This window comes from Thalassophryne amazonica, chromosome 16 (genome assembly GCF_902500255.1).
Source record: "Thalassophryne amazonica chromosome 16, fThaAma1.1, whole genome shotgun sequence".
In the NCBI taxonomy this organism is placed as follows: Eukaryota; Metazoa; Chordata; class Actinopteri; order Batrachoidiformes; family Batrachoididae; genus Thalassophryne; species Thalassophryne amazonica.
This window is the reverse complement of record NC_047118.1, coordinates 63,028,585-63,052,792: the sequence shown is the minus strand read 5'-3', so window position 1 is coordinate 63,052,792 and position 24,208 is coordinate 63,028,585. Positions and strand designations below refer to the sequence as shown.

The 24,208-nt window shown below is 42.7% G+C and overlaps 1 protein-coding gene across 4 annotated transcripts in view; it reads right to left on the bottom strand.

Moving 5' to 3' along the window:
- Positions 1-761: 761 nt before the first annotated feature.
- Positions 762-24,208, bottom strand: part of grid2ipa (glutamate receptor, ionotropic, delta 2 (Grid2) interacting protein, a) — a 91,194-nt gene continuing 67,747 nt past the window's right edge. For all 4 annotated transcript variants that reach the window (XM_034190491.1, XM_034190493.1, XM_034190492.1 and 1 more), the window contains 6 exons: positions 21,081-21,236; positions 12,955-13,041; positions 12,732-12,861; positions 11,085-11,203; positions 10,173-10,337; positions 762-926 (listed from right to left, as the gene is read on the bottom strand). In XM_034190491.1, the coding sequence (XP_034046382.1) occupies positions 846-926; positions 10,173-10,337; positions 11,085-11,203; positions 12,732-12,861; positions 12,955-13,041; positions 21,081-21,236 (738 nt within the window). In that variant the 3' untranslated portion in view covers positions 762-845. The remainder of the gene's footprint in view (positions 927-10,172; positions 10,338-11,084; positions 11,204-12,731; positions 12,862-12,954; positions 13,042-21,080; positions 21,237-24,208) is intronic.

The following is a 24,208-nucleotide window of genomic DNA, read 5'->3' as shown; positions in this document are numbered from 1 at the left end:
ACACTCAAGCCAGATTAAAAATAATAAACAGCTGAAACTCAAAGTGACCTCGTTTCATTTACTCTCATGGCGCCATCAGGAGTTAGTGACACATAGTAACAACATAATTTTGAAAATAATTCACTTTATATCAGAATTTAAAATTCATAAAGAAAAAAGTTAGAAATCAGGATGTTTGACTGGTGGGTGGGCTACAGAAAAAAAAACAGAAATAGACAATCTGATGTCCCCCCCAAATCAGTTCTTCCAAATTACTGTCTGCTGTACCATGTTGTAATGAAATATCTACCACTGGAAAAGCTTACTTTTGAATTGTACACCTTATTCATGGATGATGAGAAACATATATTATGTATTATTGTTGAATTCTGCGCCCAGAGAGGCGTTCACTGACCTACCTGTTACTGTGAGTAACAAAAACTTAATCTAGAGGATGTTACCTATCATTCAAAAAGTCAAACCCTTCCGTTTGTGTTCTATTTATTCTACTGACTGATCTTAGAGTCAAAGTCCTAATCTTAAACCAAAGTGCAGTTTTATTATGAAAGAATATCTTTAGTCTGATAATAAATTTCCTAATTACCCATATTTGATTTAAAAACAAAAACTTTAGTCTCATTTTTAAGATGATCTAATAGTTGCTAGTATTGGGCTCAAACTTTGAAATGGCCAGTATGGTCCTTTAATTTGAGAAAAACACAATGATAAATAAAAATGTATTTCTACTTTTGTTCAATATTGTCCATTTGGTGTTGTGTCAATATGTTTGCAGGTAAGCAAACAGTACGTCTGTGGATGTATCTGTAAGCATATTAAGATTTTGTGGTCATCTTCATGTTTGTGCTTTACCACGCCAATGGGGACGACATCTGTGGACTTCTAGGGCTCTTTGGATTATCTGGAGGCTGCTGCTCACTGAGAGCTCTCTGTGGTGAACAAAAACATGAAAGGACATTAAAACAAAACAAAACAAAAAAAATATTTTTCACAAAGAGCAATAGCGCAGCATGACGAGGCTTTCCATCACAAATAGTTTCCTTCCGATTTATGGACCTAATACAGTCATGCCCATAAATATTTGGACAGTGACAACTTTTGTCATTGTGTCTCTGTACATAACACAGTGGAGTTAATAGCCTGACAAGACAAGTGATGTTTCCAAGAATATTTCCAAGTTACTGATTATGTCTCGGACTTCAATTACATCAGTCATAAAAACTATGACTGTCTGTGCAAGAAGGAGACATGTGAGAAGCCACCAAGACACAGATGACAATTCTGAAGATGTTATAGTCTTCTATGGGTGTGACTGGAGAAACTGGGTCACGTGAAACTTTTGTCTGTTGAGTCACCAGTCAAAAGCTTAATGGTGGAGTGGAACAAAGAACAGCCTCACAAGAAAACAAACTGGCTGCTTGAATCTCCCATATATGGTGCTCACTGCGGTATTGTATCACTTCCTGTTCCGGAGCACAGCGGTGTTTTACTGTATCTGTTAGCTGTTTAATCTGCGTAGTTAGATTGATCTAGATAACTAGATAATGATTTGTTTCACAGTGTAATCTTCACGTGCCTTAACTAAAGCACTCCCTCTGCTGAATCACCTCTAAATTATTTACACATTATTCACTTTGTGTGTTTTTAGGAATCCGTTAGCTTAGCGCAGCTGCTAGCTCTTAGCCGGTTTAGCATGGCGGCTTCTCCTGTCTCTCCCGCACTTTTCTGCTCTGGGTGTGAAATGTTTAGTTATTCCTCAGCCTCCTTTAGCAGTAATGGTACTTGTAATAATTGTAGCTTATTCGTAGCTTTGGAGGCCAGGCTGGGCGAATTGGAGACTCGGCTCCGCACCGTGGAAAATTCTACAGCTAGCCAGGCCCCTGTAGTCGGTGCGGACCAAGGGAGCTTAGCCACCGTTAGTTCCCTTCCAGCAGATCCCGAGCTGCTGCTAAGGCTAAGCGTAAATTTGGTAAGATTGTAATTCACGTCGGCAGTAATGACACCCGGTTACGCCAATCAGATGTCACTAAAATTAACATTGAATCTTGTGTAACTTTGCAAAAACAATGTCGGACTCTGTAGTTTTCTCTGGGCCCCTCCCCAATCGGACCGGGAGTGACATGTTTAGCCGCATGTTCTCCTTGAATTGCTGGCTGTCTGAGTGGTGTCCAAAAAATGAGGTGGGCTTCATAGATAATTGGCAAAGCTTCTGGGGAAAACCTGGTCTTGTTAGGAGAGACGGCATCCATCCCACTTTGGATGGAGCAGCTCTCATTTCTAGAAATCTGGCCAATTTTCTTAAATCCTCCAAACCGTGACTATCCAGGGTTGGGACCAGGAAGCAGAGTTGTAGTCTTACACACCTCTCTGCAGCTTCTCTCCCCCTGCCATCCCCTCATTACCCCATCCCCGTAGAGACAGTGCCTTCTCCCAGACCACCAATAACCAGTAAAAATCTATTAAGCATAAAAATTCAAAAAGAAAAAATAATATAGCACCTTCAACTGCACCACAGACTAAAACAGTTAAATGTGGTCTATTAAACATTAGGTCTCTCTCTTCTAAGTCAATCAATCAATCAATCAACTTTTTTCTTGTATAGCGCCAAATCACAACAAACAGTTGCCCCAAGGCGCTCCACATTGCAAGGCAAGGCCATACAATAATTATGAAACACAGTCTACGTCTAAAGCAACATAACCAAGGGATGGTCCAGGGTCACCCGATCCAGCCCTAACTATAAGCCTTAGCGAAAAGGAAAGTTTTAAGCCTAATCTTAAAGTAGAGAGGGTATCTGTCTCCCTGATCTGAATTGGGAGCTGGTTCCACAGGAGAGGAGCCTGAAAGCTGAAGGCTCTGCCTCCCATTCTACTCTTACAAACCCTAGGAACTACAAGTAAGCCCGCAGTCTGAGAGCGAAGCGCTCTAATGGGGTAATATGGTACTACGAGGTCCCTAAGATAAGATGGGACCTGATTATTCAAAACCTTATAAGTAAGAAGAAGAATTTTAAATTCTATTCTAGCATTAACAGGAAGCCAATGAAGGGAGGCCAACACGGGTGAGATATGCTCTCTCCTGCTAGTCCCCGTCAGTACTCTAGCTGCAGCATTCTGAACCAACTGAAGGCTTTTTAGGGAACTTTTAGGACAACCTGATAATAATGAATTACAATAGTCCAGCCTAGAGGAAATAAATGCATGAATTAGTTTTTCAGCATCACTCTGAGACAAGACCTTTCTGATTTTAGAGATATTGCGTAAATGCAAAAAGGCAGTCCTACATATTTGTTTAATATGCGCTTTGAATGACATATCCTGATCAAAAATAACTCCAAGATTTCTCACAGTATTACTAGAGATCAGGGAAATGCCATCCAGAGTAACGATCTGGTTAGACACCATGCTTCTAAGATTTGTGGGGCCAAGTACAATAACTTCAGTTTTATCTGAGTTTAAAAGCAGGAAATTAGAGGTCATCCATGTCTTTATGTCTGTAAGACAATCCTGCAGTTTAGCTAATTGGTGCGTATCCTCTGGCTTCATGGATAGATAAAGCTGGGTATCATCTGCGTAACAATGAAAATTTAAGCAATACCGTCTAATAATACTGCCCAAGGGAAGCATGTATAAAGTGGAATAAAATTGGTCCTAGCACAGAACCTTGTGGAACTCCATAATTAACTTTAGTCTGTGAAGAAGATTCCCCATTTACATGAACAAACTGTAATCTATTAGACAAATATGATTCAAACCACCGCAGCGCAATGCCTTTAATACCTATGACATGCTCTAATCTCTGTAATAAAATTTTATGGTCAACAGTATCAAAAGCAGCACTGAGGTCCAACAGAACAAGCACAGAGATAAGTCCACTGTCCGAAGCCATAAGAAGATCATTTGTAACCTTCACTAATGCTGTTTCTGTACTATGATGAATTCTAAAACCTGACTGAAACTCTTCAAATAGACCATTCCTCTGCAGGTGATCAGTTAGCTGTTTTACAACTACCCTCTCAAGAATCTTTGAGAGAAAAGGAAGGTTGGAGATTGGCCTATAATTAGCTAAGATAGCTGGGTCAAGTGATGGCTTTTTAAGTAATGGTTTAATTACTGCCACCTTAAAGGCCTGTGGTACATAACCAACTAACAAAGATAGATTGATCATATTTAAGATTGAAGCATTAAATAATGGTAGGACTTCCTTGACCAGCCTGGCAGGAATGGGGTCTAATAAGCATGTTGATGGTTTGGATGAAGTAACTAATGAAAATAACTCAGACAGAACAATCGGAGAGAAAGAGTCTAACCAAATACCGGCATCACTGAAAGCAGCCAAAGATAACGATACATCTTTGGGATGGTTATGAGTAATTTTTTCTCTAATAGTCAAAATTTTGTTAGCAAAGAAAGTCATGAAGTCATTACTAGTTAAAGTTAATGGAATACTCAGCTCAATAGAGCTCTGACTCTTTGTCAGCCTGGCTACAGTGCTGAAAAGAAACCTGGGGTTGTTCTTATTTTCTTCAATTAGTGATGAGTAGAAAGATGTCCTAGCTTCACGAAGGGCTTTCTTATAGAGCAACAAACTCTTTTTCCAGGCTAAGTGAAGATCTTCTAAATTAGTGAGACGCCATTTCCTCTCCAACTTACGGGTTATCTGCTTTAAGCTACGAGTTTGTGAGTTATACCACGGAGTCAGACACTTCTGATTTAAAGCTCTCTTTTTCAGAGGAGCTACAGCATCCAAAGTTGTCTTCAATGAGGATGTAAAACTATTGACAAGATACTCTAACTCCCTTACAGAGTTTAGGTAGCTACTCTGCTCTGTGTTGGTATATGACATTAGAGAACATAAAGAAGGAATCATATCCTTAAACCTAGTTACAGCGCTTTCTGAAAGACTTCTAGTGTAATGAAACTTATTCCCCACTGCAGGGTAGTCCATCAGGGTAATGTAAATGTTATTAAAAAAATGATCAGACAAAAGGGAGTTTTCAGGGAATACTGTTAAGTCTTCTATTTCCATACCATAAGTCAGAACAAGATCTAAATATGATTAAAGTGGTGGGTGGACTCATTTACTTTTTGAGCAAAGCCGATAGAGTCTAATAATAGATTAAATGCAGTGTTGAGGCTGTCATTCTCAGCATCTGTGTGGATGTTAAAATCGCCCACTATAATTATCTTATCTGAGCTAAGCACTAAGTCAGACAAAAGGTCTGAAAATTCACAGAGAAACTCACAGTAACGACCAGGTGGACGATAGATAATAACAAATAAAACTGGTTTTTGGGACTTCCAATTTGGATGGACAAGACTAAGAGACAAGCTTTCAAATGAATTAAAGCTCTGTCTAGGTTTTTGATTAATTAATAAGCTGGAATGGAAGATTGCTGCTAATCCTCCGCCCCGGCCCGTGCTACGAGCATTCTGACAGTTAGTGTGACTCGGGGGTGTTGACTCATTTAAACTAACATATTCATCCTGCTGTAACCAAGTTTCTGTTAGGCAGAATAAATCAATACGTTGATCAATTATTATATCATTTACCAACAGGGACTTAGAAGAAAGAGACCTAATGTTTAATAGACCACATTTAACTGTTTTAGTCTGTGGTGCAATGAAGGTGCTATATTATTTTTTCTTTTTGAATTTTTATGCTTAAATAGATTTTTGCTAGTTATTGGTGGTCTGGGAGCAGGCACCGTCTCTACGGGGATGGGGTAATAGGGGGATGGCAGGGGGAGAGAAGCTGCAGAGAGGTGTATAAGACCACAGCTCTGCCTCCTGGTCCCAACGCTAGACAGTCACAGTTTGGAGGATCCCAAAAAATTGGCCAGATTTCTAGAAATGAGAGCTGCTCCCTCTAAAGTGGGATGGATGCCGTCTCTCCTAACAAGACCAGGTTTTCCCCAGAAGCTTTGCCAATTATCAATGAAGCCCACCTCATTTTTTGGACACCACTCAGACAGCCAGCAATTCAAGGAGAACATGCGGCTAAACATGTCACTCCCGGTCTGATTGGGGAGGGGCCCAGAGAAAACAACAGAGTCCGACATTGTTTTGCAAGTTACACACCGATTCAATGTTAATTTTAGTGACCTCCGATTGACGTAACCGAGTGTCATTACTGCCGACGTGAATTACAATCTTACCAAATTTACGCTTAGCCTTAGCCAGCAATTTCAAATGTCCTTCGATGTCGCCTGCTCTGGCCCCCGGAAGACAATTGACAATGGTTGCTGGTGTCGCTAACTTCACAAGTCCTTGTTAGTAAATGATATAATAATTGATCAACATATTGATTTATTCTGCCTTACAGAAACCTGGTTACAGCAGGATGAATATGTTAGTTTAAATGAGTCAACACCCCCGAGTCACACTAACTGCCAGAACGCTCATAGCACGGGCCGAGGGGGAGGATTAGCAGCAATCTTCCATTCCAGCTTATTAATTAATCCAAAACCCAGACAGAGCTTTAATTCATTTGAAAGCTTGACTCTTAGTCTTGTCCATCCAAATTGGAAGTCCCAAAAACCAGTTTTATTTATTATCTATCGTCCACCTGGTCGTTACTGTGAGTTTCTCTGTGAATTTTCAGACCTTTTGTCTGACTTAGTGCTTAGCTCAGATAAGATAATTATAGTGAGCGATTTTAACATCCACACAGATGCTGAGAATGACAGCCTCAACACTGCATTTAATCTATTATTAGACTCAATTGGCTTTGCTCAAAATGTAAATGAGTCCACCCACCACTTTAATCATATCTTAGATCTTGTTCTGACTTATGGTATGGAAATTGAAGACTTAACAGTATTCCCTGAAAACTCCCTTCTGTCTGATCATTTCTTAATAACATTTACATTTACTCTGATGGACTACCCAGCAGTGGGGAATAAGTTTCATTACACTAGAAGTCTTTCAGAAAGCGCTGTAACTAGGTTTAAGGATATGATTCCTTCTTTATGTTCCCTAATGCCATATACCAACACAGTGCAGAGTAGCTACCTAAACTCTGTGAGTGAGATAGAGTATCTCGTCAATAGTTGTACATCCTCATTGAAGACAACTTTGGATGCTGTAGCTCCTCTGAAAAAGAGAGCCTTAAATCAGAAGTGCCTGACTCCGTGGTATAACTCACAAACTCGCAGCTTAAAGCAGATAACCCATAAGTTGGAGAGGAAATGGCGTCTCACTAATTTAGAAGATCTTCATTTAGCCTGGAAAAAGAGTCTGTTGCTCTATAAAAAAGCCCTCCGTAAAGCTAGGACATCTTACTACTCATCACTAATTGAAGAAAATAAGAACAACCCCAGGTTTCTTTTCAGCACTGTAGCCAGGCTGACAAAGAGTCAGAGCTCTATTGAGCCGAGTATTCCTTTAACTTTAACTAGTAATGACTTCATGACTTTCTTTGCTAATAAAGTTTTAACTATTAGAGAAAAAATTACTCAGAACCATCCCAAAGACATATCGTTATCTTTGGCTGCTTTCAGTGATGCCGGTATTTGGTTAGACTCTTTCTCTCCGATTGTTCTGTCTGAGTTATTTTCATTAGTTACTTCCTCCAAACCATCAACATGTCTATTAGACCCCATTCCTACCAGGCTGCTCAAGGAAGCCCTACCATTAATTAATGCTTCGATCTTAAATATGATCAATCTATCTTTATTAGTTGGCTATGTACCACAGGCTTTTAAGGTGGCAGTAATTAAACCATTACTTAAAAAGCCATCACTTGACCCAGCTATCTTAGCTAATTATAGGCCAATCTCCAACCTTCCTTTTCTCTCAAAAATTCTTGAAAGGGTAGTTGTAAAACAGCTAACTGATCATCTGCAGAGGAATGGTCTAGTTGAAGAGTTTCAGTCAGGTTTTAGAATTCATCATAGTACAGAAACAGCATTAGTGAAGGTTACAAATGATCTTCTTATGGCCTCAGACAGTGGACTCATCTCTGTGCTTGTTCTGTTAGACCTCAGTGCTGCTTTTGATACTGTTGACCATAAAATTTTATTACAGAGATTAGAGCATGCCATAGGTATTAAAGGCACTGCGCTGCGGTGGTTTGAATCATATTTATCTAATAGATTACAATTTGTTCATGTAAATGGGGAATCGTCTTCACAGACTAAGGTTAATTATGGAGTTCCACAAGGTTCTGTGCTAGGACCAATTTTATTCACTTTATACATGTTTCCCTTAGGCAGTATTATTAGACAGCATTGCTTAAATTTTCATTGTTACGCAGATGATACCCAGCTTTATCTATCCATGAAGCCAGAGGACACACACCAATTAGCTAAACTGCAGGATTGTCTTACAGACATAAAGACATGGATGACCTCTAATTTCCTGCTTTTAAACTCAGATAAAACTGAAGTTATTGTACTTGGCCCCACAAATCTTACAAACATGGTGTCTAACCAGATCCTTACTCTGGATGGCATTACCCTGACCTCTAGTAATACTGTGAGAAATCTTGGAGTCATTTTTGATCAGGATATGTCATTCAATGCGCATATTAAACAAATATGTAGGACTGCTTTTTTGCATTTGCGCAATATCTCTAAAATTAGAAAGGTCTCAGAGTGATGCTGAAAAACTAATTCATGCATTTATTTCCTCTAGGCTGGACTATTGTAATTCATTATTATCAGGTTGTCCTAAAAGTTCCCTGAAAAGCCTTCAGTTAATTCAAAATGCTGCAGCTAGAGTACTGACAGGGACTAGAAGGAGAGAGCATATTTCACCCATATTGGCTTCTCTTCATTGGCTTCCTGTTAATTCTAGAATAGAATTTAAAATTCTTCTTCTTACTTATAAGGTTTTGAATAATCAGGTCCCATCTTATCTTAGGGACCTCATAGTACCATATCACCCCAATAGAGCGCTTCGCTCTCAGACTGCAGGCTTACTTGTAGTTCCTAGGGTTTTTAAGAGTAGAATGGGAGGCAGGGTTCCCATGATGCACTGAGTGTTTCTTTCTCTTTTTGCTCTGTATGCACCACTCTGCATTTAATCATTAGTGATTGATCTCTGCTCTCTTCCACAGCATGTCTTTTTCCTGGTTCTCTCCCTCAGCCCCAACTAGTCCCAGCAGAAGACTGCCCCTCCCTGAGCCTGGTTTCTGCTGGAGGTTTCTTCCTGTTAAAAGGGATTTTTTTTTTCCTTCCCACTGTCGCCAAGTGCTTGCTCACAGGGGGTCGTTTTGACCGTTGGGGTTTTTCCGTAATTATTGTATGGCAGGGGTGAGCAATCATGTGCCATGAAGGGCCAAAGCACTGCAGGTTTTCCTTGCTACCACTCACCTCAGCAGGTGGGTTGCTGATGAGCTTCTACCTTGAACATAAACACCTGGTCGTCTTGAAATTACCTGCTGAAACACCTGATCATTAATGAAATCACCTGCTGAGGTGATTGGTTGCAAGGAAAACCTGCAGTGTCTCGACCCTCGTTGCCCACCCCTGTTGTATGGCTTTTGCCTTACAATATAAAGCACCTTGGGGCAACTGTTTGTTGTGATTTGGCGCTATATAAATAAAATTGATTTGATTTGATTTAATATCGGGCTTAAATTTCATACCTTATTTTAAAAGTAAATAAATTAATAAATAGAAAAACCCTGTGTTACATCCTATCCTTGAAGCTGTGGTTGATGATGTACCAATGTAACACACAATTGTTGCACTGTGCATACTGTAGTTTCTTCAATCACAGTCACATCCTTTAGAGTTCTTATGGGTGTCCCTCACAAATCTTGCATAATCACTCGATTTTTGAGAATTTTCTACAGATTTATCGCACAACAACATACTGTTTGGATTTCTTTCTGACTGATGCAAATGAAGGCTAAAAGAAAACAAGGTTGTGTTTAAACATGTAGTCATGCCACCACCAGTACACTGACAAAAAAAGAATTGTTGTTGCTATTTATTCCTTAGTTAATATTTCAGTTGGAAGTTCAAATTTGTTTACAGTTGACCCAACAGTTAAGGGAAAAAAGACTAAAGTTCACATTATTATCAAAATTCAAATGTGCTTAAAAGTTTTACACAGTACTGCTTGAAGAAAAGTCCATGTACCATTTCCTGTCGACCCACAAACTGTGTTCTTCATCCTACAGCAATATCACTTTACTTAAATTAATTAAGCTTTTTTAAAACTCACCTCAAACTTGCTGATGAACTCGGCAAAGATACCAAAGAAGGCCTCGGTGTTGACACCTTTACCATCCTCTCCAAAGAAAGAGGCAGTTTTGGTGAATTCTTCCAAAGCTCTCTGCTGGAGAGACTCCAGAGACTGGAGAGCTGGATGGCTGTTCTCCAGGAAGTTCTCCACACAGTCTAGTCAAGGGACCCAGACTTTTGATGGACTCATTACGTCCGCCAATAAAATCATCGGCATTTATTTATTTGTCTGTCTGTCTGTCTGTTAGCAGCATTACGTTAAAACTACTGCACGGATTTTGACAACATTTTCAACACAGCCACATATTAGGCCATGGAAGACTCCACTAAATTTCAGAGGTGATCTGGATCCGGATCTGGATTCTGGATCAAGTTTCACTTTATATAGGCTTTGAAGGATTATGTCAAAACTACTTCACGGATTCCCACCAACTTTTCACCACGAATAGATATTAGGGCATGGGAGACTCCACTGAAATTTGGATGTGATCCGGATCCAAATCCCGATTCTGGATCAAGATTTCACTTTATGTACACTTTGAAGGATTATGTCAAAACTACTTCATGGATTCTCACCAAATTTGTATCACAGATAGAAATTAAGGCATGGAAGACTCCACTGAATTTTGGAGGTGATCTGGATTCTGCATCAAGACTTCTCTTTATATAGGCTTTGAACGATTACTTCAAAACAACTTCACGGATTCTCAACAAAGTTGCACCACAGATAGATATTAGGGCATGGAAGACTCCACTGAAATTTAGAGGTGATCTGGATCCAGATTAGTGGACGTAAGAAATCTCTGTTTGCTCTTGTTTATTCTGTGTGGGTGCCCCAAAGACACATTTGTTTCTTGATGCCTTTGTATGGCTGAAGTAATGTGAAGGATACACTCATGACGACAGCAAACCGGTCCTCAGCAGTAGCAGGCATCTTCTGACAGGAAGACCTAATGTCCTGGATGGTTGTATGGAGGTCATTCAGGTCTGATGAGATGGTCCTCTGGTTTACTACAGACAGGGAATTAAAACATAAAATGGAAAAATGTTCTTCTTAAAGTAATCTTATAGACGTCATGAGGTCCACTGCTGTCTGTCCTTATCCCAGGATTCTGTAATGTGATGCGAATGAAATTCTAGGACTTTTTCTGGACAGGATGCCAGTCAAACACTGATTACTTCCACAGCCAAGACTGGTACCCATTTACAGCTAGGTGGATTGGGACATTAGAGATTAAGTTTGGTGTCCCACGACACAGACATAAATGATATAATAAAATATAAATATAATATAATTCTTCATATATTTACTTTCACCAGGTCAGGTATATTTGAGCCTGTGTCCCATTTGTTTGTTGGAATGTTAAGTAGGAGCATTTGAAAACTAATGGACCAACCATGGAAAGTCCGGAAAATCTGCCTGTCTTGGAACAGACAGCATTACATTATTTTAAATTAAAATTCATTTTAAGAAGGAGTGCTGTTGGTCTTAGCAACCTGATGCACTCTGAAAAGTGGTGGGTTGTTTGGCACAGTCAGGTCAAGTCTGGCAGCATGTGCTGGCACCACAAATTGGCACATTCACCACACGAAGGAACACCCAACCTGGATGGGAACCACCCAGGCAAACACCTGGTCCACACCTACCTAGTTTCCCTAAGTAGCCATGTGTTTGACACAAAGTCATTCCAAAGGTCCCCAAGGACTCTCCATGGAGCCAAGGATGAGGATCTTCTTCCACTGCTTTGTTACAGCAGAAGAAAAACAAACTGAGCTCTATACTGGCTCTCAAGACCACTGGTGCTGGTTCCTGTCCCTGGATTTGAAGCATGAAGCAGGCAGGCTTTTGACTCCCGTTGTATGAGATGCCAGTCCATCATAGGTTACGTCCCCAGCCAAGGCCAGTACTCATTTACAGCTGGGTGGACTGGGACAATGCAGATGAAGTGCTTCAGCCAAAGACACAGGTTGTATGACCAAGGTCATACATGTACAGAGAGTCATACAGACAGGTTGTATGACCAAGGTCTACATATTGGTAGCTCAATTCCTTATCCCACTGCATTATCTGCTTTGCTTTGTCTTAATGCTACTTGAAAGTTGATAAGACCCTTTCTATGAACCCTTATGGAAATATTTGTTATTGATGAAGTAACACTCAATTTCATTTTGCTGATGTTCCCTTTCATCTGGCTGAAACAAATGGATGGCTATGGATGGACAAGCTGTCTGCTTGGGTAGTTGCCACTGAGAACCTGAGGTGCTTCCATGGTGTGGTGGATGCGGCAATGGTCCACATCAGCTGTTTCAGGGGCTAATATCACTTTAAAAGAATAGTAATGTCAGACATATCTGTCAGTACTTTCAGAAGTAATCATAATAAATATCATGACACAAACTGACGAAACGTGTATTAAATGAATGATTGGGTCTCAGTGTAATAATACAGATCTGATCGAGATATGTGCAATCTCATAAATTGTAATCTATTTAGAATGCACATCAAAAACATGGTGTAGAGTCGATGTTGTTGCTTTACCTTTGGCTGCAAGAGGTACCATGATTAAGTCTTTGGAAAAGTCCAACACCTCAGGAAAGTGTTGACAGAGTGACTTGACCAGAATATGCAAAAACGTTGACTTTCCATCCACCGTTTTTGTCGTGCTCAACTGCAGGGGACACAATAAGCACACAGACATGAAACACAGCTTGGAAGCATTTGTTGAAATGTGTATTAAAATATTTGCTGGTGGATAAAGTACCTCATTGAGGAAGTTGATCTTAAAGCCTGTCGGCTTGTTACCTTTAGGCTGGCTGTTATTCAAATAGTTCCCCATCGCCAACACAAACTAAAGAATAGAAGAAAACAGAATTTACACAATTTAATTTTTGAATTTCATTTCAAACTGAGCTCTCACTGTGCAGGAAATGGACCACCATGTAGCAAATTTACAGGCCTCGCAACGGGGGACCAATATAATGTAACAAATTTACATTAATTTAATTATTTGGAATGAATGGTACCTCACATGGGTACCATAAAGATGTAACCAAATTGCTCAATTCTAAATCGACTCACACTGGAGCACCATAAGAATGTAGTGAATAAGCAGTTAAACTCACAAATTGAATTAGATTGAACTAGGCCCCATCTGACGAGTCACCAAAATAATTAACAATTTAGGGTTTAATACTTATTATTTAATTATTACTCGGGGCACCACCTATTTGAAGCATAGGTACTTTAATTTAAACATTCATTAATTTATTAGTCTCAATTTAATTAATCGGTCTCTGATCTGAAAGTCTGAATTCTACAATACGATTAACCAAAGGTTTCCTTCTGAACACAAAATGAACCACAGCAGAAATATTTACAATTTATTTACAAGTATACAAGAAATGAACAGTTTACTGGCATTTTTGTGGACAGTGATTAAACAAGTTCATTCATGGAAACAATTTTCTTACTCACTCATGAGATGTTGGAAGAGAGTGAGAGATAGAACTTAAAGACTTTAAGTAAATAAATCTGATTAGAATTTAGAGATGAAATTTGAAGCCAATTATTAAGAAAAATCTTAAACATATGAATATGTTTAAAAGGAAGACACATTGTATCCATTGACAGCAAACCCTTTTCCTGGAACCTTTAACTGGGTCACTTAGCTTACACATTGAAGAGGTGGTTCGGAGTGATCCGTCCATCCATCCGTCATGCTCACTTGGGTCAAGGGGTTAACTCAGCGGTCTCCCCAGGCGATCCCAAAGGCTTGTGGCTGGCTTTACCGACGGGTTGGCCGATGGTTTGAAATCAGCACCGTCGTCAGCTTGCAGGAACCCAGAGGTGGAAGGTGTTTGTTGGAAATGGTTTCTGGTAGCTTTTAAAAATTTGTTGGCCAGATTAAAAGTCTTTGTGAATTTAGGAAAAGTTAAACCATTGGAAAATTTCAAAAAGGAAATGTCGCTGTCCTGTAATTTCGCTATTATTTTAAAAAGTTCAGCTCGGAAGTTCTCTTAAAAATTCAAAAGACTTGATGCACCTTAAAGTGTCAGGTTAAAACTTTACGTTTTTTGAAGAATAAAGGATGAATCAATCAATCAACTTTTTTTTTATATAGCGCCAAATCACAACAAACAGTTGCCCCAAGGCGCTCTATATTGTAAGGCAAGGCCATACAATAATTATGAAAAACCCCAACGGTCAAAACGACCCCCTATGAGCAAGCACTTGGCTACAGTGGGAAGGAAAAACTCCCTTTTAACAGGAAGAAACCTCCAGCAGAACCAGGCTCAGGGAGGGGCAGTCTTCTGCTGAGACTGGTTGGGGCTGAGGGAAAGAACCAGGAAAAAGACATGCTGTGGAGGGGGGCAGAGATCGATCACTAATGATTAAATGCAGAGTGATGCATACAGAGCAAAAAGAGAAAGAAACAGTGCATCATGGGAACCCCCCCCACAGTCTACGTCTAAAGCAGCATAACCAAGGGATGGTCCAGGGTCACCTGATCCAGCCCTTGGAATGAATGAAGCCATGTGGTAGCTTTAGCTAGCTTAGGTTAGCTTAGCATGGGGCCTTGTTGAGCCAAAAATAAAAAGCATTTAAGAAAGGAAGAGAGAAGAGGAAGCTGGAAGAGCCAAAAGAGAAGAGCAAGAGAAAGCGAGAGAAGGGCTCTGTTCTAACTTTTTAAGGGGGACTGACATCCCCAAACTCCGCCCATTTAGGGTGTGTAATCTCACAGAAAACTTCATGTCTTCACAGGGCAAACCCAAATGATTCAACTATTTAAACACATTAACTATTTTGGTATAATATTGTTCTAAGACACTCGAATGGATACACATTATTAATCGTCACTTAAACACATCCTTTGGATAACAGAATATTTCACCATCAACCTATTGATAACGCAGAAAGATCACACTTAAACACACATCAGTTGCAATGGACACATGTCAATAAAATGAAATGATTATATGCAAAGCATTTCGTTTGATTAATCAATATGAGCAACATTAGAAGTTTTTATATATGAATAAAATAATACTGATCTAATTCTTTTTTTTAAAACAAAAGGTCTTTTCCTTTGCTTAGGCCTACAGATAAAAGCTGATTGTCAAGACAAAGTTTTATGGCCACATGCTATCATGGGGAAGGTCCTCTGGCAGTGTGGAGAGGTTCTAGCCTTGGGTGAAGTCATAAAATTTGGGTTCTCCTGGCCTGGAGAAACTCAGATTCTGACGTGAAGCCATTATAATGTCATGTATCTCATAATGACCGGAATTTAACCGATAAACCAAGCAAGGGCTCCTTTTGAAGAACTTCAATTTATAGTTCTGTTTTTGGCTGTGACGCACAGTTTGGAGGCCCAAAGGGGGGTCTCAGGCTTATCTTCCAAATCTCCAGATGACTTAGGAATTTCTCAACTTAGAAGGAAAACACAGTCTTTGTCTGCAGTCAAAACTCATGTGTTGTGTGTTGGGGGGGGGCGTGGCTGGATGTTTTGGTGTTCTTTTCTTTTCTTTGCTCTCCAGGTGGCATGAGGGCTGATTTGTCTGTGAAGAAGGTGCTGGCTGAAGAGTCTTCACCCTCATCAACATCATGGAAAGCACCTGTGATCGGTGCTCACGTGCAACCTGGACGACTTGCAGCTGAAGCAGATAATTGGATGGCGTTCTGCATTTAAGTCATGTGTGATTCAAGCAGAACTGCCGGGAAATCGACCTTGTGACGTTCGTTTGTGAGACACTGAGGACCGCGCCTGGGTTTGACACATCGAGCCCGTGAAGCAGGGAGGGGTGAGGACACATGCTGTCAGCACACACGAAAGGTAATTAAGTGTTTAGGTACTTGTTGATAGTAACTTGGTGTTTTGTTACACAGTATACTGGAATTGTAAAGAGAATTGCGCAGTTTGCTTCTCACTGCTGTGGCGTGAAGGATAAGTGATCCTCCACTTGTTGTGAGAAGCTGCTCATTTGCATAAAGTAAAAAAAGGACACTGACCTGAGTGTGTTGCTGGCAGCATGTGTTTATTGGAAGATATAGTTGTATCTGTTGACTTACCTCACCGTCTCTTTGCTTCACAGAGAATCAGTTTGTCGTGTCCACCTGGGGGGTGTTTGGCGGTGGTAGGAAGTCCAGGAGCGCCGGCTTTAATCCTTGCGGGCGCTGGAGAGCGAGCCGCGGATCACTCCACCAGAGGGACGTTGTTTTTTATGTTTTTACACTTTTAAACACAGGTGTATAATAAATAGTTTTTGTTTGGAACCGCTTTCTGGTTATTTTTAGCGCTGGGTCCTGTCTGACGCAGGTTCGCTCCTCAATCCGCGTCGACACATAACAGAATTTCCCGGCCATTCCATAATGGACCCAGTGGCGGTTCCTTTTGCCGAAAAGATTCAAGAACACTTGGAGAAAATATGGGAGCAATTACAGCACCTCGCAAATCAAATTAAACAAACAGACGCCCGTGTTACGGAGCTTGCAGCTCAAGCCGTTCCGCTTCCTGCAGCGCCAGCTGCGGCATCATCGATACCAAGGCAGATAACTCCGTCACCCAAAGATTCTGTGTTTGAACCGATCATTTGTCATCCGGAGCCCTATGCGGGAGACGTCGAAGCTTGTGCTTCGTTTCTGATGCAATGTTCTCTGGTTTTTGCTCAGCGACCGGCTTCCTTCTTTTCTGATGGAAGTCGTGTTTCGTATGTGACAAATTTGCTCCGAGGTGACGCCTTAGCTTGGGTCACAGCGTTGTGGAGTAACAACTCGCCATTGTTAGGGTCCTTTAAGGATTTCTCCCGGGAGTTCCGACTGGTTTTTGACCATTCGGTGAAAACGAATACCGTTGCTCAACGGTTGCTGAATCTCAGGCATGGGAGGCAGAGTGCGGCGGAGTATTCCGTGGACTTCCGGATTTTTTCTGCTCAATCAGGTTGGAATGCCGCAGCATTACGGGGCGTGTTTGTAGACGGGTTAAATGAGTCATTAAAAGACGAGCTGGCGGTCCGTGATGAGCCAAACGATTTAGACGAGCTAATATCGCTGGTGATTCGTCTAGATGATCGGATGAAGGAGCGTGGACGCGAGAGAGGACGCCCATCAGAGCGTTTTTTTTTGTCTCGGGGCTTTCCCCGACACAAAGCTGGGCCGCCTCTTCTTCGCCCCACTGAGGCTCCTCCGACGGGACCTCCGGCTCCTCCTATTGATGAGCCCATGCAGCTCGGACGAGTCGAGATTCCTGTATTGCCCCGACACGAAAGCGTCAAGAGAAATAACGGTGACGTAACTCCAAGTGTTCTTGGACAGGCAAAAGAACCCACATTAAAAAAAAAAAAAAAAATTTTAGCACACGTAAATGTTTTGTTTTCTTTAATCAGGGGTTATACTTGTTTGGGGAGGTAGGGGCGTATCTGGTGGAGTGATAGGCGGTTGGAAGCACGCCTGGGCTCACTTACCTGTCAATTTTGTATGTGTTTTTAGGTATTTTCTGTTTGGGTTGTTGGGTCGTTTTTGTTTTGTTGTTTTTATTTCTCTACATTCCTAACCCCACCCTCACTTGCCCGTGGACCGCTTGTCTTGTGGGTTGTGGGGTGGTGCAGGTTGGTCACGCTGAGCATTCTCAGAAGACCTCTGCACCTAGGGGGGGGGGTGTTAGAGGCGTTCTTTTTGGTTTGGTTAAGGCCCGGTTCCACTCCAGCCTCGGTGAGCCGTTGGACCGATTGTCATGGGTGTTGCCGGGGTGTGGTGCAGCGGAGACATGCCTCAGTCGGAGGGGTGGGCCGATCTGTTGCCGTTTGCCATTTCGGTGGTTCCACCCCTCCCGAGTGGCTGGGGTATGGTCGAGTTGGGGCGCCGGACGTATTTCCGGTTTTCCGCTGCGCTTTGGGGTTGGAGCTGGGTTAGTTTTTACCTGTTCCCTTCTCCGGCTTAATATTTTGAGCTGTTCGCCAAAATAGAGCCGCCAAAGAGCTCTGGGAGGGACCTGGGGTCTTTCGGGGTGCCGGGGAGGGCAACAGGGTTTATGGTCGTTTTATATCCCCCCGGGGTTGTTTTTGGTTGTCCTCCGGGGGTTGGTTTTTGGTTTTATTTTGTTTCCTTCCGGGTTCCGCCTCCAGGGTTGATGGGACGGTCCTCTGGGGGGGGAATTGGCTTGGGACCGACCGGCCAAGTGTGACCGGATCTGGGGTTCCGGGGTTGTGGGGAGGGTGCCTCCTGGGGTTGATGATACGGTCCCCTGGGGGGCACCGTTTCACTCCATGTATACCTGGGGACCTTTGTGGGATCACGGTTTTGGCTGTTCCTCCTGGAACTGGCAATGAAGGCCTTCTGAGGGGGGGGTTGGGCTCTGCAGGTCATTCTGGGGGGGTTGTTTGTTATTTTTCTTTTATGCATCTGCGTTTGTACTGTGTTGTGGGACTGTGTTGGGTTTTTGTGTTTGGGAGTTTTTCTTTTCCTCCCGGGGTTTGATGGGACGGTCCCCTGGGGAGGTTTTGGGTGGGTTTTATGTTTTTTTTTTTGTGTGAGTGGACTTGTTCTGGGGAATGTTTTGGGGCTTTTGTTGATTCCAGCCGGCCTTCCAGCTGCGGTGCCTGTCTTGCCGTCTGCTTCCTGACGTGGACCCCGGAGGGAGGGGCTGTTCTCGGGCCTGGTCTGTTCGGTCGCCGGGAGGCTTCCCGTTGATGGGGGGGTACTGTTGTGTGTTGGGGGGGGCGTGGCTGGATGTTTTGGTGTTCTTTTCTTTTCTTTGCTCTCCAGGTGGCATGAGGGCTGATTTGTCTGTGAAGAAGGTGCTGGCTGAAGAGTCTTCACCCTCATCAACATCATGGAAAGCACCTGTGATCGGTGCTCACGTGCAACCTGGACGACTTGCAGCTGAAGCAGATAATTGGATGGCGTTCTGCATTTAAGTCATGTGTGATTCAAGCAGAACTGCCGGGAAATCGACCTTGTGACGTTCGTTTGTGAGACGCTGAGGACCGCGCCTGGGTTTGACACATCGAACCCGTGAAGCAGGGAGGGGTGAGGACACATGCTGTCAGCACACACGAAAGGTAATTAAGTGTTTAGGTACTTGTTGATAGTAACTTGGTGTTTTGTTACACAGTATACTGGAATTGTAAAGAGAATTGCGCAGTTTGCTTCTCACTGCTGTGGCGTGAAGGATAAGTGATCCTCCACTTGTTGTGAGAAGCTGCTCATTTGCATAAAGTAAAAAAAAGGACACTGACCTGAGTGTGTTGCTGGCAGCGTGTGTTTATTGGAAGATATAGTTGTATCTGTTGACGTACCTCACCGTCTCTTTGCTTCACAGAGAATCAGTTTGTCGTGTCCACCTGGGGGGTGTTTGGCAGTGGTAGGAAGTCCAGGAGCGCCGGCTTTAATCCTTGCGGGCGCTGGAGAGCGAGCCGCGGATCACTCCACCAGAGGGACGTTGTTTTTTATGTTTTTACACTTTTAAACACAGGTGTATAATAAATAGTTTTTGTTTGGAACCGCTTTCTGGTTATTTTTAGCGCTGGGTCCTGTCTGACGCAGGTTCGCTCCTCAATCCGCGTCGACACATAACATCATGTTTTTGTTGAGATAGCATTAATGTATTTATTTAATTAGGGTAAATCAAGGCCATGCGCTACAACCATCAGCCAGCAGTACACTAAACAAAGTGTAGAAACAAATATTTTTGAATGCTACAGCACAAGAGCACACACCAACACCTTCCAATCAACTTCTCCTGTGAGGGGTGGCGCCAGGATTTGATAGATCAGAGCGCATCGTGGCATACGGAGGTGACAGCCAAGGTTGGTGTGCACACTTGATATTATAGCAAACAGATGTTTTGCTGCCTTCAATGGCATCTAATGGTTTATGAGATGGGGGGCCTATAGAGATTCAATTAGAAACTCCAACTTACCATGACTAGATAGTCCCCCAAAGATTGTCTGTACCAAATTTCAGAAAACTCATTGAGCGGTTTTCAGAAATTGATTAACGACGCACAAACCAGCACTATCCGTGAATTGTGATGGCATTAGTCCTATGGTCTAAAGGATTAAAAAGTAATCAGTCAATTTTAGCTTGGACTGCAGTAGAAGGCATTATACTTTAGAGTAAATCCAGATAAAGGGGTGTTATATGGGCAGATCATTTTTGACTATTTCTGTCCATTTCAAAAGAACAGTAATCAAGGAAAGTCTGAGAGCAGGGGGAAACTTGGTGCCTCCTTTGCTTTCTCTAGCCACTGAGGCACCTGCTTGTTGGATCACACCCAGAGAAATGCACCGCATGGCCAAAATGTCATTAGCTGAGGATCTCTCATAATGCAAGTGATGCTCCTTATCCGCATTCACCAAGGATCCTTCAAAAAAAGCTAGTACCAAAGACATCTAGCTAGCTTAGGCCACTTGTTAGCATCCAAGTCTCATAAACATACAGTAAGACAGGAAGGACCCAGCCCAAAAGACTTGGATCTTTGTTCTCCTGCAAACACATCGGCATTGTTAAACACCCCTGTCCAACCACCTCATCACACCATAAGTTTTTCCGACATTTCTTGATCTAAAATAAGTGAATGTGGTTACAAGCTGAACACTTTTGCTGCATACAGATACACTTCTGACAACTTCATAGGGGAGACTCTATAATTCCGATTTGGTTCATAAGAAATATGCACATTTGATACAAATGATTCTGGCTTGATTTTACATTGCTTTGAACTCTACCATTACATACAATTCAGCTAATTCAGATTTCTTCATATATCGTGAGTAAGGAAAGAACCTGACCAGCACTTGATTAGTTGGGTTCAATCTTACTTTCTCAGCTGTTGTCTGTCCATTAAGACACATTGCATGGAATTTGTTTGTTGGGTTGGACAGGCTTACATACCTCCAGTATCTTAGCCAGCTTCTTGCTGGTCTTCAACTCCAAAGAGGCCTTGTAGATGCAGTCATATGCTCCCCTTAACTCCTCTGTCTTCTCCTGCAGGGAGCCCTTGAAGAGGAGGCTCTGCAGACGGATCTTGTACTCTGGCACTGATAACATCTGTTGGCGAACACGAGGATTGGTGATAGACATTTGGTACATGCACACTCAAAGTCCTGCAGGTCAAGTAAGATGGCGGCATATGCACAGGCTGTGGCTTCTCTTTCTATGGACAATACGGTGTTTTCGCATAGGTTTTGGTGTTTTTATTTTTGTAAGTTTTTATCTTCATTGTGTTGTGTTTCTCATCTGAGCCAGACATACAGCCGTGGGTTTCTGCTCAACATTGGCAGAAATACATTCTTTAACCTAAACCAAGAGAACGAGGAAGTGCTACATGTCTGCACTCTGTTCCGCAAGCCCGGTCCAGCCCTGACTGCCATTCTTGTACCTCATCCAGAGTGGAGACGCCACATATGGCATGAGAGGAAACAGAGAAATGTTGAGCATGGAGGTATCCTAGCTAGTTTAGCTGCTAGACCTCAAAAGCCAGCCAACCCAACCATTGTGTTGGCCGACATACGCTCCCTGGAAAGTAAAATGGACTACATACAGCTTTTACAGACTACACAGATGAATGTGAGAGACTGTTGTGTTTTTGTTTTTACGTAAACATGGCTAAACAGCAGCGTCTTGGAGAGCGCCATTCAGCTCGAGCAGCTAGCATACTACAGAGTGGACAGAGGCCTCATCAAAGGAGCTCTGTGCTTACATCAACAATGCCTGGTGTCGGAACGCTGTTGTGGTTAACAAGCACTCCTCATCGCTACTGGAGCTTATGATCATCAAGTGCCGGCCGTTCTACCTAGCGAAGGAATTTACAGCTGTTATGATCACCACAGTATACCCCAAATTCCAATAACAACATCAGGAGTGAGGCACTGAATGAACATTTCCACCACATCAGTGAACAGCAGACAGCATGTAAAACTTTAACCACATAAATCCCAAGACTGTCTTTCCAAACTACAACAATACATAGACTTTCCCACTCAAGGAAATAACACTCTGGATCACGTCTACACCTTCTAGAAGAAAGCTTAAGGCCCCCTGACACTTGCACAACTTTGATTCACGCACTCGTATGCAGTATTTCATACTGGTGAGTAAACTTGCTGTGACCCGGTATAGACTGAACGTGAGATGTGTGCCGCTGCCTGCAAGTGCGCAAAGAGAATTTTGAAATGTTCAAAAAAATCTCTCACGCATCAAAGTCGTGCAACAAATGTGAAATGGCTGTGAACACTGAGCGATCTACTCGCCAACACCATGTCTTGATGAACGTTGATGCTTGATGGTTGCATGAGATGGCATGTATAGCTCGTCAGGTTGAATAAAGAGGAAGTGAACAGTGTGAGGGGTTGTGTCAGCGCACTGCATCATAAACATATTTTTACAGCTGCACACAAGAAGGAAAGAACATGTAATTGTTTTACCAAGCCATGACAAAATAAACATGACAAATAATTACCTTCTTAGATGGCTCCAAATGGTTTCTCCACAGTGCGCAAGCAAGAAAAGCAGTGGCTGGATTGCTCTTCTGTGATTCCGGAAGTGACTGGAAGCATTTTCAACAGCTAACTCGGACAGAAAATGATTAATCCACTACAAAATAATTATTTTATATATGCAGCGCACAACGTGTGGCAACCAGTGGAACAAAGGGCAGTGTGCAGCTGAGAACACAGCGTGTGGGATCGTCACGACAATGTGCGTGCAAGTGCACGGATCAAAGTCATGCAAGTGTCAGGGCACAAGGTTTTTACCCTCCCCCACCTTCTTGCCTCAGACCACATCACTGTCATGCTAATATCAGCATAAAGACCACTGGTTAAAGTCACCAAACTGGTTCAGAAGGAGGTACAAGTATGGCCAGAGGGGTCTGTTGAGGCATTTCAGGACTGCTTTAACACCACAGACTGGGAGATGTTCAAGCAAGCTGTCTCCCAGAACTCCACCATCGACCTCCAGGAGTACATGGACTCCATCACTGCCTACATCACCAAATGCATTGATGATGTAACAACCCTCAAGAACCTCACTGCTTGAGCCGATCAGAAGCCGTGGCTGACAGTAGAGCTCTACAGGCTTCTGAAGGCTCAGAAGTCTGCGTTCAAAGCAGGAGTCCAGGCCTGCCTGAGGACAACAAGGGCCAACATGTCACGCAGCATCAGGGAGGTTAAGGGGTGTTTAATCACTGTCCACAAAAATGCCAGTGAACAGGTGATCATACTGTCAATGGAGGACAGTGTTAGAAGAACGCTCAGCAGGATCAACACTCACAAAGCTGCTGGTACAGAGAATATAGTTGGCCATGTTCTGAGGAAATGTGTGGGAGAACTAGCAGATGGCTTCACATACATCTTTAACATCTCACTGAGTCATGCAGTTGTCCCCAAATGCCTCTTGGCCACCATCATCATCCCAGTTCTAAAGAAGTCTTCACCCCCTGGCTTCAGTGACTACCGTCCAGTTGCACTCACCCCCATCCTCATGAAGTGCTTCGAACCGCTAATCATGGTGCACATCAAGTCTGTGCTCGCCTCCCCACTAGACCCCTTCCAGTTCACGTATCGGTTCAATTGCTTGTTCGAAGATGCCATCGCCACCACCCTCCACCCAGCCCTTCCACATCTGGATGATAAAGACTCATATGTCAGAATGCTGTGCACTGACTTCAGCTCAGCTCAGCAATCATCCCCCAACAGCTGATAGGTCAAACTGAACTGGCTGGGACTGAACACCTCACTGTGCAACTGGCTACTGGACTTCCTGACAGGGAGACCACAGGTGGTGCGGGTCAGCAGCAACACATCCAACATTGTCACCTTGAACATGGGGGCTCCTCTGGGATGTGTGCTGAGCCCCCTCCTCTTCACCCTGCTGACCCAGGACTGCACACCGCTGCACAACACCAACCTCCTCATCACAACGGTGGCGGGTCTCATCAGCAACAACAATGAGACCAACTACAGGAATGAGGTGAACCACCTGACCTCATGGTGTGAGCACAACAACCTATCAAATTAAAT